The 20,994-nt window shown below is 39.7% G+C and overlaps 1 protein-coding gene across 6 annotated transcripts in view; it reads right to left on the bottom strand.

Moving 5' to 3' along the window:
• Positions 1–19,714, bottom strand: part of prdm5 (PR domain containing 5) — a 36,802-nt gene extending 17,088 nt beyond the window's left edge. Inside the window, exons 1-17 of one of the 6 annotated variants that reach the window (XM_044362267.1) lie at positions 18,601–19,714; positions 17,901–17,985; positions 17,668–17,711; positions 15,270–16,885; positions 14,375–15,097; positions 12,472–12,820; positions 11,617–11,700; positions 10,869–10,991; positions 9,041–9,209; positions 8,231–8,408; positions 7,620–7,712; positions 7,322–7,443; positions 6,441–6,520; positions 4,570–4,654; positions 4,310–4,467; positions 3,754–3,847; positions 1,973–2,133 (exon numbers count right to left, since the gene is read on the bottom strand). In XM_044362267.1, coding sequence (XP_044218202.1) covers positions 1,973–2,133; positions 3,754–3,847; positions 4,310–4,467; positions 4,570–4,654; positions 6,441–6,520; positions 7,322–7,443; positions 7,620–7,712; positions 8,231–8,408; positions 9,041–9,209; positions 10,869–10,991; positions 11,617–11,700; positions 12,472–12,570 — 1,446 coding nt within the window. In that variant the 5' untranslated portion in view covers positions 12,571–12,820; positions 14,375–15,097; positions 15,270–16,885; ... (1 more) ...; positions 17,901–17,985; positions 18,601–19,714. Of the gene's footprint in view, positions 1–1,972; positions 2,134–3,753; positions 3,848–4,309; positions 4,468–4,569; positions 4,655–6,440; positions 6,521–7,321; positions 7,444–7,619; positions 7,713–8,230; positions 8,409–9,040; positions 9,210–10,868; positions 10,992–11,616; positions 11,701–12,471; positions 12,821–14,374; positions 15,098–15,269; positions 17,861–17,900; positions 17,986–18,600 lie in introns of those variants that run through there. The other 5 variants (XM_044362270.1, XM_044362269.1, XM_044362266.1 and 2 more) reach the window with 5 other exon arrangements.
• Positions 19,715–20,994: the final 1,280 nt, after the last annotated feature.

Here is a 20,994-nt window from a genome sequence, read left to right as displayed (position 1 = left end):
CCCAGATGGAGCCGTGCTGCATTATTTAGTTAGTTGTTTGTACAACAGAGAAAACATTTTCCACCTTCATAAACAGATAGCCGAAGGGAACGCAAGCAATTGCACTGGAGAACATCAGGTTCTAAATCATAAGTGTGGAATTTACGGGGGGTTGTAGGTAATCATCAAAAGTTTTTATATTTAAATGGCCCATATGTCTGTAACTACTCAAAAACCAACCCTGTAATTTTCAGTGATTCGTGCATTCTTGCAGCCCAGCATTGACAGAGATGAGACTATCTTGTACAATGTGCAAAATATACAATACATGCACATACATGCTGACACACACACACCCTCTCATATAACACAACTCCAGGCTCACTGAGGAGAGAGCATTTACTGTAACACAAGAGTGCTCCATGAATTACTTGGGCCTGTTCTGCCAGAAATGTACTGTACAGCATTACTGTTCAATTACACGAGCAACTGCTGCAACGACATATTCACACGTGATGAGAGTTCAGGGAAACATGCAGACATAAACTCAAGGATCAATTCTGTCCTGTGTTGAGTAGGGAAGAAAGAAAGCGGATGATTCTGTAGCACAATTTCCACGGCAAAAACGTCACTTTTAGCAAGTCATTCAGTGCTATCATCAACCTTTTCATAAAACTTCAAACTTAAGTAATTGCATTTGCCACATAAAATGTCAGATAGGCCTTTCCATCACTATCAGAATTGACATTTGATTAAGTACAACTCTTAAAGCTACTAAATTTCAAATTATCTGACAGATTCACTTGTTTAAATCAGTCAATCCACTCAAGCTTAGTGGCTACATCTGTAAGGGCTTGGAGAGGAGTTATCTAGTAATTCAAAAGCAGCCTTTCTCTTAGAATAATGGAGGTAAGCTCATAGTGGGAAACCTGGATCAGATGTTTTGCTTTCATGATGTTACTTTTGATTTTCATCATATGTGTAAAATCAGACATGGTGCACAGAGCTGCGGTTCGATTTTGATGCTAACAAAGCATGGCTGTGATAACTATTTGTAATTATTTGGGAGGCACAGTTTGCTCAAAGTGTACATTCAATAAGACCTCAACAATAGTATGGTTAAACGCCGGGTTACTCTGCACACATAAACACAGCCAGTAAGTTGTTGTCTCCTCGGCAACCTGACTTTGATCAAGGCCAGATCTCTCAGCAGCCTCCAGAGCCGCCTGTAAGCAGTGAGACAGTTCATAGGCCTGTCTTCAGCCCTACTGTTCTGAGACAACCTCCGAGACATTTTCTTTTGCTGTGTGCCAAGAAGCTGTTTGGTTTCAATCTTGATCCATAACCACACCGGACATTGTCAGATTTAGGGCTCATAATCTGCAGCGAGATCTGTTTGGGGCTTTGAATCCCTGCGGAGCTAATGGACTAACTGCCATTTCTAATCAACATAGGAATTGATTCCAAGCTTTTATGGGTAGCAACGGTCAAGATGGATGTTTGGTTTGACAGTCCAAGATATTAGTACAGTTAGCTGCATCACTTTCTAGAGACGAGGAGTAAGACTGGATGTGAAACAATGGAAACATTTTGGTTAAGTAGATGGCTGGGCTGTCATCTCTTTCCTTTTAAATTCAGTTTGATAGATGAAGATTGATGATGGAAAACCAGATTTAATACTGCAATTTAGAGGAATGCTTCCATTACTTTGCCTTTGACTCAAAATGCACGCAAGGTACAGTTTATTCTTAGAAACTTAGCAATTCAAAGAATTTGTGACACAATCACAATTAATCTGAAGTTTAAAGCAGTATTTCAAGATGATTTGGCAAGTTTTCGTAAGTAATTTTCAAACTGTTATTTTTCACCTCTTTGCATTTCAAATAAACAACAATTTCAGTTGAAGTCAATTTCGTGACAAAGCGACAGCCCCAGCCGACATGCAATCACTGTCTATGATTGAGGTTGTCTGGCTCAAGCTCTTTTCATTCACCTTCTTGTGGCTCTTGAGGACTGAAGGAGTGACAAAGGCCTTCTCACACAGGTCGCACTTATACTTCTTATGGCCGTCGTGCACCACCTGGATGTGAACATTGAGCGTGTCTTTCCTCTTGAAGGTGGCATCGCACTGGTCACACTTGAATGTCCTCTCACCTGTAGAGATAAGGATAAAGGTGCGGGAACATTTGTAAGAGCCATTTCCAGTCATCTATTGTTGTGCCTCTAAACACACAGTCATCACGCACAGCAAGAGGGGACCCAATTTCACCGGGGCGATTGTGTTGGCAGAAAACTACAAAGAGGGGTGTTTCATTGCGCCAGACAACCCCAAACAATGGTCTTTAGAACGGTCTGGTTCTGTGTTTTTTTCCTTCACTTTTTAACAGAAGTTGTCTTTTATTGTGTATCTGTTGCTGAACACATCCCAGGGGAAACAGTAAAACAAACTGCCCGACCATATGTTTTGCCTGAACGTCAAATGGTTCTGTTTTTTTTTTTTTTTACAGTGTGAAAAACATGCCCTATTTTACTAATCATTCCACTGAAAAGCACTAGAACGCCAGACAGACAGGCAGGACTCAGACAGTCTCAGCTGTTGTGAAGCCTGATGTTTTTCTTCACGCCTCTGCTCTCTGCCTCCATACAACAGCCTCTATTGTTGGAGAGTAGTTGTTTCCATTATATGGAGATCATTCAATTACCAGAGTAGTTTGGAGAGAGTGTGCGTGTGTGTTTGGCAGGGCAAGTGGTTACAAGCTTGAGCTCATTCTCCTATTACCAAGGCCGATGATGGTCAGCTCAATAAAATGGAACACCAGTGGAAGCTGAGGTCCATTGTGTTTTTAATCAAATCGAAACGTTCACTTGATGATAATTAATGTCAATGACATCCTTACATGAAGATTTAATTATTACTTGGAACAGGGCTGCAGTCTGGTATAAAACCATGCATGCGCCTACACAGTCACTAATTTCCACACACATGCAAACACAGGATTATTCTCACAGTTCTAAACTGGCAAGAAGTCCAAAACTGACACTGACCATTTGACTGAATTTGAAAAACAACTTGATTTCAGGAGAAAACACTATGACAGCTGTGCTTCATTTTCTCACTGTGGGCCAATTATTGTGGAGCCTCTAACATTAACTCACAAAGACAGACACATTTATTCACTAGCATGTCTATTCTCTCACCTACAGTGAAACTGCACACTCGAGCCTCCCGCCCCACATACTGTCTAGAACTTGATACATAATACAAGTGCTAGTATTATATAGCCTGGCTCCTGAGACAGCGGCAGGAAATGCCTTGAGCTTTGCAATCTCTTTGTATCTGTCTCAATTTGAGGGCCAGCGCTGCATCCTGCCAAGGCTCGACTGCAGCTCAACTGTCCAGGGAGAAAGTTTCTGTTGAGCCACAGCATCCAGGGACAACCAGATCGCCTGTATACTTTCTGATGTCACCTCAGTGAGATGTTTGACAGAGTTATGATGTCTGTTGTTAATGGAAATATCCACAGGGGTGAGGTTTAGTTGAGGGCCAATGAAAATATAAGACTATCAACTAAAGAACACACCTTTACTGGTTTTAACTTAACCAGTGATTTGATAAATGATGATGATGTTGATGATGAATGTTGAAGATTTGTTTAGCAGGTAACTTCTAAATATTCAGCATATATATATACATATAATTTTGACATTTTGATCCTGTTATACTTGTGGGTATATGAATTCATTGTGGCCAGGCAAGAGCACACTCATACTTACTATTGTGGATGAGTAGGTGACGCTGTAGAGAGAAGGGGGTGCGGAACAGGGCTTTGCACTCCTCACACTGGAAGGGCCTTTCCTCAGAGTGGGTCTGCAGAGAGAGCCGAGCAGCATCAGCATGTTTATAATGTGTAAAGGGGGGCCGTCTCCTGTCTCATTGTGAATGTTGTTGAAAATGATGTGAGGGGATCATACGCAAGGCTCCATAGCCGATTTGGTTTGTTGACTTGATGAAGACAAGCAGCTTGAGGGGCTTTAGGTTCAAAGTGCTTCTGTTTTTCTGCTCCCCCCTTTCTGTCCCCCATCTATCTGTCTGAGTGACACCTCAATCCCAAAAGTAAACATGGGGGAAGCTCAGGGGTGAAGCAAACCAGAGACCCCACAGACAACAGCCACCAACGAGACCCTGATTGATGACAGCCTCACTAATAATTCTAGCTTTAGAAGGGACTTGGACTGCCTTTTACTTAATATCTCTTCTCAGCAAGCTCCTAATTAATAGTTAACTCCATAGCTTTGAATTAGTAAGATATGTGATACCGCATCTTCTCACCTTTTTGTGATTTTTGTAGACGTTGCGGTGTGCAAACTCTTTCCCACACAGCTTACATTTGTACGGTTTGTCCTCGCTGTGGATGATCTTATGAGCCGTCACCTGGTCCAGACGCTTAAACGAACGACTGCAGATCTCGCAGGTATACGGTCGCTTCTCTATGCGACGAATGATCAAGAGAGATGTATTCTGATAAATACTTTCAGTGGATTAAAGAAAAAAGTGAAGAACTGATGTTTTTAAGTGAAGCATTTTCTCACCTGAGTGTGTGATCATGTGGCGTTTGAGCTGATTGGTAGAGATGAACTTCTTGTCACACGCGTGGCAGTCAAATATTTCGTGTACCTATCGGGCAGGAAAAGAGAGAGCATTCAAGTTTTGTTCTTGCTGAACAATCACAGTTGATGCGATGGTCAACATAAGCTAAAGCATGTCCATTTTCATTACACACAGACAAAAAAGCAATTAAAGTGATGAAAAGTTTCAATCCTTTTTCTGCTTCAGAGCATAGCTCCAATAATTGCATATTCAATAGTTCCCTGGCGTACAGCTACAATAGCATATGCTAATGCAAAACAGCTCCTCTTGTCACAGCTGCTACTGCGAAAGCTTGTTCAGCTAAATGATGATAATGGCAGTTTTAAGCTGCTTTGGAGCTAACTTGCCATTATGGAAAGTTTGATTGCTCTTCTGCGAGAATAATACTTACTAGCCTAGTGTCTCTGATGGAAGCTATAAGAATGCACCGGATATTTTTTTCCCCAGAAATGTGTCATATTTATAATAACACATTTTGTTTAAGCAGGATTCGATTCTTCTGAACATCTTCATTGAATATCGCTGGGGAAAAAAAAGCCATTTATCAAAATCTAATGTAATGCTGACCTAAATCTGAAGAAGCACATTCTGCATTACAGATGACAATGAGGAGAACATTCAGGTTCAGGCAACAGTGAATGATCAAAGCATCGGTCTAACAACATTTCTGCTATCATGAGCCACATAATGGGAGAACTGGCACATAGACACATGAGAAGGTCCCATAGGAATATTACACATGCCTATTTTAAAATACCCCAGAGATTTGAAATGGGAGAATACTGACTCATAGGCTGGTGAAGTAGGTTAAATGATGCTCTGCAGAACTATGTCACAACTTCCAGGTGACTTTAAATGTTGAGCAGATTGCTAATTTCTTGATGATGAATAAGCTGATGGGGATGGATTAAAGTCTGTTGATTAATTTAGATGATCGATGTTGACAAGAGAAAATGAAATTACACCAGCTGTGTCAGGTTAATGAATAACAACAAATAAGACAAATTATTAGACACATCTTGCATAATAATCTATTTCCTAACATCATCAAAACTGCTGTCCTGACCGGAAGCAGAAAACAGCATCTGGGTAAACTGAAGGACAGCAATTTTTGATTAATCCATGATAAAGAAAAAAGTTTCAAGCACCAATCAGTTCATTGCAAATACTGGACTGAGAGCAGCTCACATACTCAATCAACATATTTCAACCTGTAACTAATTCTAACTCAAGCAGCTTCAAATTGCACAGAGCAACTTATCATCTTTGACTTTCCTTACACCATGACATCAACGTCAAAACACAGCAACAAAACAAATATTTACATGAAAACATTTTAAAATAGTTCTTTAACAGCACTGTTTAAATCTGTAATCCATCAATATGAGGAAGACTCCTGACGCCAAAGTTAAAACCTTATTGTCTGCCAACAGAGCCTCTTAAATTTCACAAGACCTGTGGGACGAGCTAGTGAAAAAGAAACCAACCCTCTGCTCTGTGTCACCCAGAATAAGTTTGTAACAACTCGATCATAAAGACACCCTCACGTGTAGAGGGAATAACCCGAACAAAGTGAACTCAGAGGCTCAGGAAGCAAGAGACAAATGTGAGATTAAGAGGTTAGACTAGGTTATAGCAACAGTGGGGTGTGACGGTTTCCACTGTGCAGAGAGAAACGGCAAAAAAAAAGAGACACATCGCTGTAAAAATGGATCATGCGAAACTACATAAGCCGGCTAAATCCTCTCAGATCCAATGCAAAGTATCTGGTTGTGATCATTTGAGCTGTACAGCAGATGTTTTGGAGCCTCACCTTTCGATGTTCTTGTAGATTCAGAGAGGAGGAACATTTTCTGTTGCAAATGGTGCATGTGAGTTTCCTTCGCGCACTCCCTAGAAAACAAAAGAACAGCTGAATGAAAACATAAATTACCAAAATTAACCTATTTAACTGATAACATGATTGGACTGAACTCAAAGTAGACACAACAATGTGTTATCACTTGAAAAGCTGATCACGATCACGACGTTTTGTTGAGACACTGAGCAACAATTTCATGACAATCATGACACAGCAACAGAAAAATACCAAAAGTTTTACTGGACAATGAAATCTCCTTTTATTGTAGGCCCACTATCTCACATTTTGGGATCTCTGGCACCCTCCTCTTATCCCCATCTAAATCACATGACCCACATCTGTCGAGTCTGATCCACTTCCCCCTCGCCCACACACACACACACACACCCCTTGTCCTGACCACATTGGTAAAACACAAACGCCCGGATCTCAACTCCATCAGCCTCTGAGATGAACGTCTTAATCTTGGGTTGATACTTGATTCACGTGTAAGGCTGCGCAGATCCCCCCTGCCCTACATCCCATCATAAATAGCTATGAAAGACCAATTATCTGCAAGTGTGAGTCGCCCCAGAACACGCAGGTCAGCAATTATGTAGCGCAAGTAATTAGAGATGTGTCTCAACATTGCAGAGATTTGAACTGATCGAGGTCAAGTACTGTTGTTGCAGTTCCTTGAGTGCTGAGGCTGCTAATGGACAACTAACTTCATTACGTGATGTTTAGAAAATAGACAAATGCTAGGCATGTGAATATGTGTATAACAGAGTGAGAGACAGAGACGCACAGAAAATCACAGTGAGACATACAGAAAGAAAGACAGACATGCCAACCTGTGTGAACATTTCCTTTATGCTTCTTCAGAGCGTCCTTGCTCTTGAATCTTTTGCCACAGCTCTCTGCTTTACAGATAAACCTGGCATCTCCTTTACAGGCTTCCTTATGCTGTTCAAAACTGTACAGACAGGATATGGAAGAAGAAGAAAGAGGAGCAAAGACCTTTATGGATTACAGAATAAAACAGTTTTTTTTTAATGGTACAACAGTGTGCCTTAGGAAACAAATACCACATGTCCATTGTACAGTGTACTGCATACAGGCTATAAATTCACGTAGGACAATGTATGTTACCTGGATTCTGAGCTGAATGTGTTGTGGCAGAGGGAGCACTGATGAGCTTTAGAGTTCCCTGATGGATCCAGGGACTCAGAACAATGCAAAACACTAAGGAAGAATTCAAAATAAAAACAAATTAGTCACAAAAAAGGAAATTAAACAAATTAGGGTGATTAGGCACCAAATAGGAAATTAAACAAATTAGGGCAATGGCTTCTCGGTATGAAGGTTAAAAGCTACGCTAAGCTACGCTAACTCGCTGCTGACTCCAGTCTCATATTGAGGAAAATATAGTATTTGTCAAAATGTCAACTATTCCTTTATCTACTAACCTTTTCTTTAATTTTATTTTTACTTCTATTTTTTTTTTTGACAGGACCAGCAACTTCCTCATTCTGAATAAATGAATGCTTTTATGTTGTATTAAAAGCAAATGGACCAATACTCTTAAAAATGAACTTCTTTAACTTCACACATAATCTGAATTAAGACCTAAATGTATACTGAACTGATTAAATACATTTTCAGACTTCTTAATGACCTGCAGATGCTGTGTCATTTGAGAGAGGATGAACATTAAATAAAACTACACTTCAACTCTTTAAGTGATGAAACAGTAAACCCACTGGCGCTGCAGAGCCTGTTTGATGGGGAACTTCTTGCCACAGTTCCTGCATTTGAACTCCTTCTCCTCTGTGCTGGGCCTCTGGTGGAGACTCTGGAGGTGGGCAGCCAGGATCTCCTCGCTGGGAAAACTGCTCTCACACAGCAAGCAGGGGTGGTCCTCCTTCTTTATTACTAGTTCTGTAGAGATGTGGCACACACTCAATGAGCAGAGATCTGAGAGGGAAATGTAACTTTTATGTGTATATGATATATGCAGGCTCAGAAAGAGCTTCTTTGCTGAGGCTGTGACGCTGCTCTAATAGCATCACTGCACTCATTACCGCACTGTTTACAGTACTTTACTGATCATGTAATTTGTACTATTCATATTTTGCACAGTCTGAACCCCCACATTGTTCAAATAATGTTACTGTACATATTACCAACGATACATATGTTGTTTATAATGTACATATTCTGTTCATACTGTACATACAACCTATTCTCTAACTCTGTCCACTTCTCCTCTGTATATATACATATTTAAAACATTTACATATATAATATTTGCATATTGTAACTCTCCACTGTCCATCACTCTACATATTGTAAGATATAGCATCACTTAGGCTGTAGCACTTAGTTTCCTGCACTCAACTGTAAGTAATACTGTATTTTGCACTTCTGGTTGGATGCTAACTGCATTTCATTGGCTTTGTACCTGTACTCTGCACAATGACAATAAAGCTGAATCTAATCTAATCTAATATCAATCATCTATGATTACATTAACATGAGAAAGAAAGTAAGGCAATATGATTCCACTGTACCCATTTCAACTAGATGTTTGGCCTCTTTACTATTTTCATCTTCATCTTTGATGACCTCCTCCTCTTCTTCCTCCTCTTCTTCCTCCATGTCACTGTCAAGGTAGCCTATCAGGAGCTCTGTGTCTGTCTCTATGTCATCCACAGCCAGGTAGAAGATGTTCTCACCATCCTAAGAAACAACAACATGGTTATTGTCGAGCAATCACACAATAATAACAATCCAATAGAGCACCAGCAGATCTACACCTGATATATTTGAGAGTAATGTAATGACAAAGCTTTCTAGCCTATTGCTGAAATACAGCTATAACTGTTTATGGTAATCTGCAGTGAGTAACTATTGACTATATCTGAACGTTGAACTCATTATGCCAAAAAAAACATCTGTTAAGGCCTGATTGAGGCACCAGGTCAAGAGATCAAACCCTTAAGAATGTTATAATTAACTCCACTGTCCTTAAAGGTCATGCTAATAAAATCAAACCATCATTTTGTTTTAACTATGGGATTCTAAATATACATAAATAATGATTAAGAAGAGGAAAGCACTACAATAAATGTCACTGTTGATGGAACACAGAGCTTTAACACACATGGATGACCTTCAAACGACTAATCACTTTGGGCATTGGTGTATTAATGGCAGGAACTTGGCCCTAAGACCTGAAATATTCATCTTCATTCCGCTTCTATTTTTCTTCCAACATGAGAGAACACTCTTTTTTTTTCTAATACAGAATTGTGAGAGGTGAGATTTCCCAGAAACAGTATGCTAGGGTTATGTTCGCTCATGTGTGAATGTGTGTTTGTATGCTTTCAAAAGACGTGTCCTTGAGAATTCTTCATTTTTTGTGGTATTCATAGGCATGGCCACTGTTGTTGACGCGTGATATGTCAATATAACTTTTAAAAATGTTCTTGAAGTCTTTTGGAAATAAAATATTGACACAGAGAATCATTTCCAATGGCTGCAACACTATGAGGAAAAACAATCATAAAACTATCCTTCAGCAAAATCCTAAGAGACACTGTTAAATGCATTACAGCCTCTCTCATTTCAAGCACTTCTCACCTGCATATATAGTCTAACTTCTGGATCTATCACAATACGTTTGCTAAACACACTGATATGAATACCGAGAACAGAAAGAAATGTTTCTCTCCAGTCTCGATGTCCACTTTACATTCAATTTACATGATTGTTCTTACTAAAATAATAGGAAAACAGACATCTGGCTAAGAGAGTTTAAGCCAAAGTGATGCATTAAATTGTTGCTTGTTTATTTTTTTTTTCATTTTCACCTTTAACCAACCTTTTCATAACAAAAAGTATATATAAAATACATTATTTTCAGTCAGAATTCCATCTTAAGTTCAGTTAAAAGATTTGAAGATGTGTAACATTTTCCATTATATAGTCACCAGGTTTATGCTCTCATCATTGATCATTGTTAAGTAACACACCTGACATTTATGTCATCTGTAAATATAGACTCACATGTCATCTGGGATGTCTTACAGAACAATCACAATAAAATGCTGCTTTTCTTGACCTAAGCTACTGTAAAAAAAAAAAAAAAAAAGTGACATTTCAGATCTTTTTAAGTTTTTTAGGCTGAAAAGAGATTTTTTTTCACCTGTTGAGTTTAAATTTGAAAGAGTTTAACTAGATTCCAACTTCTTCTGTCTATGTAGGTCAAAAGATATCTCTCTAGAGGTCATTTTACAGTCATATTTTCCTGAAAGAAGAGTACTGCATATAAAATGTATCATTGTCTTACTTTTAGGTAGGTCTGAGGGATTCATTGTCCATGGAGAGGAAATATACCTGAATGGCTGCCAAGTTCTTCTGCTCTTGTGAAGGCGCCTGATGGACAAACCGCAGCCAGTTGGCATAACGTGGGTTGCTCGCGTCCAGAATATACAGCACATCTCCCTTACTGCCACGGACCTGGAAAAAAAAAACAATAACTGCATGAGTTGTCAGATGTGAACAATTGATTCTTCTTCTCTTGTTTCTCTGATGTTTTGTCAAATTACATCAAAGTACAGAATTGCATATCAACACATAATCACGCGGACAGGCCTGGACCTCACAATGTGGCAGCTACAGATAGCTACATCACAGCATTTACTTCATTGGTTACCATCAATCATTTTCCTACAACATGAAATTACATCAATTTAAACCAGCCAGTATGGCTAATTAATCTGCAACATTGCTAAATGTTTTCTTTATCACAGAAAAACTGAGAACATACTTGGACAGACCCGCAAGCAGCTGTGTCCTTCTTTTTAACAGCCGTCCTATAATAAAGAATGTTTTTGTGGCAAACTGCAATATAAGCTGCAAGGAGATTATTTACTGTTCTCTGTTAATTACGACATTACATATTTAATACAGCTTTTACAAGTGCGAGCCTTGTGTTATGAGGAGAATGCTTTATACATCTCTCAACTAAACAGTGACAAGTGAATGACTACATCCAAACATTGGTTTGACTCAAAAGACAAAGTGTTAATTTATCCTGTGTGTACGGTGCTGTACAAATGAGGCAGGATGTGCGTGCATTCACCTCCCACATCAGCCTGGTGTCCGAACTTTCATCCAGCTCACTAGGCAGCTTTTTCTCACCTGCAAAGGGGCCAAACTTTTCTCCCTTTAAGACAAACAGAGGGATCACTTGTCAAACATGAAGCCATTGTAAAGCTCACTGGCAGGAAAAATGAATTCTATTAAAACACTCTACACCTCAGTGGACTGTCCAAACCATGATTTTTGTACTGTGGATAAATGTTGGATGGCTAGTGGTCACGCCTACTGCTTAATGTGACATGTGAATACATCCCACAGTACTGGACATTTTTCCTTTTGAGTTTCCAGAAGTGCCAAACATCCAGGGGGCGTGTTCATAATGTGTTCTTCGTGAGGCGTTCATGTTCATCCTCAACCTGTACTACAAATTCCAATTAAAATATCCTCCTGAACGTAAATGCATCCCAACTGAACTCATTCATCCTCTGGGACATTTCACAGCTCCATATATCCCTTCTGTGTATCTGACAGCAGTGGGGAAAATGTCTGTAGTTTTGTAAAATGGCGTGAAAAGTTCAAATCTTTCAACTGAATGTAACATTAATGAATATGTGGACACTGTGTTGGTCCACGAGGCAGCTGCGCGAGCCTTCTTTGCCGACATGAATACATTGTTATGTAGTGAACGAGAGAAACAACTGTAGCTACGTGGCACTTCACGTCAGAGCAGCCTTGGGTTCAGACTGAGACTTTGACAGCGACTACAAGGAATAAGGCGAACAAAAAAACGCAACTACAACGTTGACACAACTTTACAAAGTAACATAAAACGCTTTCCGCGTGTTGCCTAAATCTTTGGCTCGGTTACAAAGTTGCCCAGTCAGAAACAACAAACCTTTTTCACTCGCCTCGCCGTGTAAAGACCGATTCCATCCTGGACCTTTGACGATTTCAGGGAAAATCTGTCTGGCACATACATACCCAACATTGTCATTACTCGGAAATACTTCCTTCAATGACTGTTTGTTGGATATCAAATATGTCAGCGGGAGTGAATAAGCATTGTCAGTTTGAATTTAGAGCAGATAGTTTCTTCGTGAAGCGGTCCAGGTTGAACTTCTGTTGCTCCTGCTGCAGGAAAGGAAAGCTGCGTCCTGATTGGTCCAAAGTTTGTAACCAGAAGCTACCTTTTCTGTCGTGCAACTCTCCAGCCTGAGTTTCATTCAAGCCGTCCTGCAGCCAGTCTGTAATGACAAACCGACACATACATATAGTATCAGCACATGTAGGAGATACAGGATCTCCAAAACTTGTCTAAGAGCCAAAACCCGTTGGATGGGATTTAACATACAGTTACTATTTAGTGTATGCAGGGAAATCCCATGCCATAAATATTGACTCAGTGTGTTAGCATAAATGGTAAAGACAGGTTAAAAGAACCACTGATGGATGCTACAGTAATATGATGATGAATAATGTAAATTATATCTCATTGACATACATCCAGTGAGGAAAAATGTTGTTCAAATGTCTTTTTGTCGTTGCTTAAATGTTGCAAAGTGTAAATAATGGATATGTCAGTGATTTTTCCTTGAAAATAACCCTGTGAAGCCTGGCAGGTCACATATTTAATCAATCCTGTCATATCTTACAATACCAACACTACACTGATACTACATGTATTTCACATAGTTGAGGAATAACACTCCACATTTTCTTGTTCGTCATTAACCTCAGAAACCTCAGCATATTGTGATGTGTGTGTGTTTTGGCCTGAATTGATCTGCGCTATGATTCAGAAACCACACTGTACCAACAAGCAACGGACTGGAGGTCCGACTGACCCTTTCAGCTTGTAACGGTCCACTCAGAAAGCCAGAAACCACAATTTACCAACAATCAAAGGCTGCAGGGAGAGATGGTTTTCTGGCCTGAAGCTGCCTGCTCAGAAAATATCTGAACCAAACCTTCTGGGCTGAATGAGCCAATCAAGACTTATATGTAAAAAAAAAAAAAAAAAAAAAGAAGAAGAAATCGGGGTGTGGATGGTGTATGATCATACCTTCAATTTCCTATGATGAATTTTTTCAACTTGTCACTGAAAGCATCTTTAACTATTTTGAAAAGCTCTCCATAAATAAAATGTATTACTATTATTAGTAGAACTATTAGTAGTACAATTATTAGTTAAATGTGCTCAATTTTTATTATAAGAACTTAAAACAAACTCAGAGTAAATGTTATACATGTACTTCTCAGAAAAGAGAACATTATTGGATGGAATCTTTATAACTTCAAAAAGCTGAGAGGATAGAGTTCAAACTAGATTGTTTTGAGAAGGAAGACTTGAAATTTTAAAATAAAAGTTCACAAAGTAAAGCCAGATGACAGTTTTTTTTCTTAGCTGACAAACCGAATGCTCGGCAATAGATGTGGTTTCAACTGTACTGAAAAACAAAACTTATACGCTTGTGTGAAAATGCTGAAACTATCAGACCTCACATGATCTACACCAGTGATTCTCAAAGCGGGGTCCAGGGACCCCCAGGGGTCCTTGAGAGAGTTCCAGGGGGTCCCCAGCAAAAGGGGGAATCATTTATTTTCACTATAATTCCATCCATAAGTAACACAATGACAGCATGTATGACTATTTTGGTCATGGGCTTCATACACGTTCTGTAATAAAATATCTAAAAGCAAAAATCTTATCTAATTTGTGTCAGCTTAGGGGTCCTTGACATGAAAAAGTTTGAGAACAGATGATCTACAGTGTATATATTTTATTTATCTCCACTCACCTTGATTTGTTCCACCCTGCACAGAGAGATTAGATCATCTCTAATCACTGAACACCTCTTCAGCAAACATCTTCCTTCTTTAATCAGGATCGTGTCAGTGTTGTGTTGGTTTTGTTTACAGTGTTTATAGCTTGTGTTTATGCCAGTGGCTTCCTGTTGTGTTGTAGCTCTTTGCTGAACTGCTTCATGATTGGTCCAGATGATTGCATTGGTTGACAATTACAGCAAAGACTGAATCATGATGTACATGTTTACCTCAGAGTCAATGAGCTGATGTGCTCAAGTGTCTTCGTCAGACTTTCCCAACTGCTGTTTTAAAAGGGTTTACACTTTGGGTAAACATGTCCTTCAAATGGGATGTTTTTTTTCCGCTCAGATCACTAATGTACTTGAGATGGTGTCATCAGTGGCCGGGAGTCATGTTCCAGGTGTATTTCAGAGAGCAGAGCAATAGGAGAGGGTTACAGGAAGACTTATAAGGTGACAAGCCTGATCACTGCACTGAGAGGGCCTTTGTGTGTCGCTGCCCCACCCATGTCCTCCTTCGTCCATTTCTGTCTCCCCTGACCTCTCTGTCAGTGCCTTGGCCTGTCAGGGTAGGACGATTACATGTCATGACCCCTTTTTTCCTCTGTGCCCTCTGAGGACCCTCCAACCCATTAACTTTCACTCAGCTTTCACTAAGATCCCTGGGTTATCCAGACCAGCTCTGATCTCCAACACCTGCACAAAAGACACACAGAAACACACACAGGAGTCTTCTCCTAAACCAGGGAACCCATTACAAGGGAAGATGATAATCCTGATTTGGCCTTTGTGAGATCATGGAGAGTCTGTGCAGGTCTAAACAGATAACTCGGGTTCTTTTGTGGTGTATGGAGGTTTAATCTCTTACCTCATGATTGAGACTTGGACAATCTGAACATGATCCTGTAGTTTGAGCTGGTTATCAATGCACGCTTTTCTGTGAATGTAATCTGAGAAAGTCATTCATCAATTGTGTGATGCAAAATATTTTTGAAGTTGAATAAGATCTAAAAAACATAACACACACAAACACAAATGAACACCATATCACATTAAATAGACATTAAAGGCATTCAAATTATTGAGAGTCAGCAGCTATTTTATTGTAAAGTCTGACTAGTAAATATCAAAAGAATTGCTGAAAGAAGCTTCCTCACAAACTTCTTTCAGCACTTCTGACCAATATAGATGTATGAGTGAAAGAAGCTTTCCATGAATAGCCTTACAAAGCGCTGACAAACCCTACACATGGACAAACCAGCACTAGCAGACAATGATGTATTGAGGACTTAAAAATCTACAATTATGAAGATTTCTTTTATCAAACAAAGACATTTAGATGATCAGTCCCCCCAGACCAAGACTTTGAACCTGAAAGTACCCAGCTATGGAACTGAGCCACTCAGTGGCTGGACTGCCAGTTGAGTCTCTGAGGGCCAAAAACTACAGAAACCACATTTAGGACATGGTGAAGGAAAGGATTGCATTGAAATAAATACTTTCAGAGTTTCTTTTTTTCTAAGTAAATATTTTCACTGGAAGAAAACCTCAGTTTGGCAAACATACAAATGGTTCCATACAAGATTTTCCAAATGGATATGTGCATTTTTCTGAAATCTCCCAAACCTGATACTGCAGATTGAGGGGCCAGACCACCTTTTGTTTCATGTTTCACAAACCCCCGCAGTCCCTCACCACAGCTCCCTATTTCAAGGCTGTCGCTGAATAGCCCCAGCAAACCATTTCCTGAAGCTCCGAGGTCACTGGATAAATGATGTTTTCATTTGACAACCCCAGGTCGCCACTAAAGGAGGGTCTTCAGAGGGAGCCTTTTGAAATTACAGTACTGATGAAGCATGAAAAATTACAGGCACTTAGAAGTGATTTCATGAACACAAGAGAGTAGGGGGACCACCCCTATGCAGCTCGGGTGAGAGGCAGCACTGGCAGTTAGTACACAAACACACAAACACACAAGGTTTTACATGTACACATGGCTAATACATAAACACTCATAGACACCCACACACTCACACACAGAAATCTGAAGCTCAGATGTATTAGCACCACATCATCCTCATCCAGAGATCCTCAAATGTATATCATGTGTACAGTATTCTTCATATCTGTGCATGATAATAAAACTGACCTTAGAGTTAAATGTACAGTAGGATTGAATGAAAGTCATATTCAGGAGGCAGTCATTGTCTTTTTTCCACTGCTCGAGTTATCCTAATGGAGATCGGCTGAGACGGGCAATGCCCAAGGGCCACTGGTCCCTCTCCACCCTTCCTGGGAATGGGCTCTTGGTCAGGATTGGTTTGGAAAAAAGCCTCCGATTTCTGCCTGGCCCTCTGCTAAATCAGAGCTATGTAGAGCTGGTTTGGACCCGAGCCTCAACAATGATCTATCCCCGGAGCCACTGAAGGGGAATCATTTTCATCACAGTCTACTCCTCTTTGCTTCCCAGCCGGGGCTCCCTCTCTGTGTGCGTGTGTGAGATTTCAAAGCGTCATAATTTCATTTCACACTGTTGACTTTGGAGATTTCTAAGACACTGGCACCAGTGTAAGGCTGAATCATTTAATTTAACCGCTCTTTAGTATAGTATAGTACCAACCCCGTTGATGGCAGGAGCCCTTCATTCAGTACTGAATTTTTTTACACACAGCAGTGTTTCAGTGCTTTTCTCTGCCACAGGAGTAACACTCAAAGCCCTCCCAGTGTGTCTGTCTGTTTGCTGTCTGTCTCTGTTTGGATTCTGTTCGAGCCTCTGCTCCCTTTTCACGATGTCTATCCAAAAGTGTCACTCAGCTCTAAGTTGAGCAGCAAGTGCATTCACGCACACATACACAAAACATGCTCACAAATGCCAACTCCTAAAGCCCTTCTTAAAGGGAGGGTGTAGTGGAGGTCCAACTTCTGCTACAAATTACAACTGCTGCATGTCTACGAAGCACATCTGTGACATTATTTTGAAACATCAGTTTCACCAAAAGCTTTTTTTCCTAGACCACGTCTGCTTAAATAAAACTGGCTTTGTGAGAGTCATTAACTTGAAGGAAAAGTTTGGCATTTTGAGAAATACACTTATTTTCTTTCTTTGCCAAGAGTTAGATGAGATGACTGATATCACTCTAATATCTGTTCGTTGACTATCAGGCTCCAGCCAGAGACAATTAGCTTAGCTAGCTGAGCTTAAAGACTGGAAAGTGTGGAAAAAAGCTAGTTTATCTTTGTCTGAAGGTTAAAAAAAATCTGCTTACCAGCACATCCAAAGCTCATTAGTTAGCACAAAATGTTGAAAAACCTAAGTGTAGAAATGACAGGATTAAACAAATTAGCTATATCATGTTAATTAGTGGGGTTCAGACTGCTGGTTACCAGGTGTTTTTTACTTTTGCATAGAGCCAGGCGAACAGTTTCCCCCTGCTGCATGTTTTTATGCTAAGCTAAGCTAATCTGCTCCTAGCATACAGATAGAGTGTAGCATCCCCACCTGAATCATGGTCTAACTGTTCTTCCTCTTGAGCACCTACAGCATACTGTAGCTCCATGATAACCGTGAACACACCTTGAACACACTGTAAGAGTTATGAAAGGAAACAAAAGTATACACAAGTATTACCATCTTTTCACATTCTGATGATAGGCTTACTGCACTATAGCCTTACAATATTCAACAAAACTAAAATCATGTATTAACATCTGACTGGAAATAAATCACAATTTATATTCCAGTCATGAAATATCACCTTTTTAACCCGTTAGCTTAATGACAACCTCCAATAGAGTGTTATAGGTAAGCATATTTAACTTAAAATGAAATATTTAAACATTTTTATGTCACATATGCAGCTAAAACCTTATATTGCAGTTACTGCAAAATACAAATAATGCTGCATTTCTTTATAATAATAATAACTTTATTTATACAGCACTTTTCAAAACAACTGTTACAAAGAGCTTTTACAAACAAGGATAAATAAAAGAAAGCAGGAAAACAATCAAATACAAAATCATGGTCAACATATGAAATAACATAAAACAGTTAAAAGTTATGATAAAATAATGGATAAAAGTAACACATAAAATTAACAGATAAAATAAGTAACAGGTAAAATAATTAAGCAAAAGCCATATTGTAGAAGTAAGTTTTGAGAGACGATTTAAAAGAAGGCAATGAATTTTACCTGTACCTTTTACCTAAAAGTTCTTCAGGTAAGCTGTTCCAAAGGGCTGGATTCCTAACAGTGAAAGTCCTGTCACCCTTGGTCTTCAGCCTTGACCAGGAAATAGTTAACGGGGCCTTATCAGAAGATCTCAAGCTATGGGCTGGTGAGTAATAATTTAGAAGCACAGCCAGGTAGGTCGGTGCCATTCAGGGCCTTAAAAGTCAAGAGCAAAATTTTAAAATCAATTCTTAAATGGACGGGCAGCCAGTGAAGGGAAGCTAAAATAGGGGAGATATGATCATGCTTTCGTGCTTTGGTTAAAAGTCTGGCGACTGCATTTTGGACACCCTGAAGCTGTGCAATCATGTTTTGGCCAAGGCATGTAAACACTGCAATACAATAATCGAGATGAGAAGTGATAAAACCATGAATCACTCTTAAAGATCATTGAAATAAAAAAAATAAAAGATCTGAGTCTAGAGATATTTCTCAAGTGGAATAAACAAACTGAGCTAACCTTTTAACATGGGACTCGAGAGTGGAGAGTTCTGGTCTAAAATAACTCCAAGGTTTTTACCAGTGGGTACCACATGCTGAGCTAGACAGCCAAGAGTGGGCAGAACTTGGCCATAAGTGTGCCCAGGGCCTATAATAAGGATTTCTGTTTTGGAGGAAGAATCTGGAGAAAATTTTCTGACATCCAATCCATAACCGCAGCTAGGCAATTATGTAGGGAAGACAACTTAGCTGATTCAGATGGTTTGCAGGACAAGTACAGCTGAGTATCATCTGCATAACAACGAAAAGAAATATCATGCTCTTTGATAATGTGGCTCAAATGGAGTAAATAAAGAGAAAATAAAATTGGTCCTAGAATGGAGCCCTGCGGTACCCCATACCTAGACAATGCTTGAGAGGAGGTAAAGCCATCAACAGACACAACAAATTTTCACTGGAGGGCAGTCCCGGAGATACCAACCCATGTTCTCAACCTTTCAATAATAATGCTATGATCCACCGTGTCAAAAATAGCACTAAGATCAAGCAGAACCAGCATTGAGCATTCACCTGCATCAGCCTTCATCAAGATATCATTGATAACTCTCACAAGAGGAGTCTCTGTGCTGAGTTGCTGTGAAAAACCTGATTGAAATTCCACAAAAATATTGTTATTGATCAAGGCTTCCAACAATTGATTTGGCTGGACACTAGCGGTCTTAAAATAATCAGGAAAACATCCAGAAAATAAAGAACAGTTGATGATTGACAGCAGGCATGGGGCTACAGTATCTAGAACCTCTAACAAGGATTTGGTAGGTATTATGCCCAGTGGGCATGATAATGGTGTCATATGTGAAATAGTTTCAGTTAATTCTTGGATAGTAATTTCCTTAAAAACACATAAAGGATCCAGCTGAGGACAAGCTAAGGCAGACACTGAAGTGTGTGTTTGTGTGTGTGTGTGTGTGTGTGTGTGTGTGTGTGTGGGTGGGGGGGGGGGGGGGGGGGGGGGGGGGGCTTAAAACCCTTTCACAGTCTGCATTAGAAGTAATAGGTACACCAGGAGAACCAGGGTTGGCTAATCAATCAATGAGAAAAAAAGAAACTAGGCTTGTGCTGGGTTGGAGGTGATGAGCTCTGAAAAGTATTTTACTCTTGCATTTTGCTCTTAATTAAGTTATAAGACTGTAATAAAAAATTTCATATGCTCATAGTGTACTAAAAGCTTTGATTTCTTCCACTGTCTCAGTCTTCCTACATTCCCTTTTCATGCCACAGATTCTGTCAGTAATCTAAGGTGATACTGTTGATGAATTGGATTTAAATAAACGCTTTAGTGGAGCAACATTATCTAAAGCAGCTGTGCACATATCATTGAAGCAGTTCACTAAGTCATTTGTGTTTGAAAGCAAATTCAAGGACTCATCAGACTCCACAAATAATGAGGAAAATCTTAAAGCACTAGTGTCATTAAAGATGCGTGAGCAAATTCCCCACTTATGAGGATTCCTGTTCACATAAAACACAGAGTTAAAAACAGGACATAGATGATCAGAGATAAATATGTCCCTTGAAACCTAAGATGATAAATCCAGACCCAAAGAAAAAAACTAAGTCAAATGTAATGCTACATTCATGGGTAGGGCCTGACACATGTTGAGTCAAATTAAAAGACTCCATAATGTTTAAAACTTCAGTAGCAAAGCCGTCAGAAATATCAATGTGGATGCTAAAGTCACCAACAATCAAAACTTTGTCATGACAGAACAACTGAGGATAAAAACTCTGACAGTTCAGACAAAATAGAGTATTGGATTTTGGAGGACAATAGATAACAACAAAGAGGACAGGGTCTATGTGCCTGAGTGTGCATGCCTGACCATCTGGGGGGCTGGACCCGGGCAGCAGCAGATGAGG

This window comes from Thunnus albacares, chromosome 9 (assembly GCF_914725855.1).
Source record: "Thunnus albacares chromosome 9, fThuAlb1.1, whole genome shotgun sequence".
NCBI classification, from domain to species: Eukaryota; Metazoa; Chordata; class Actinopteri; order Scombriformes; family Scombridae; genus Thunnus; species Thunnus albacares.
Note: the sequence above shows the minus strand (reverse complement) of the source record. Positions and strands in the feature narration are given on the sequence as shown.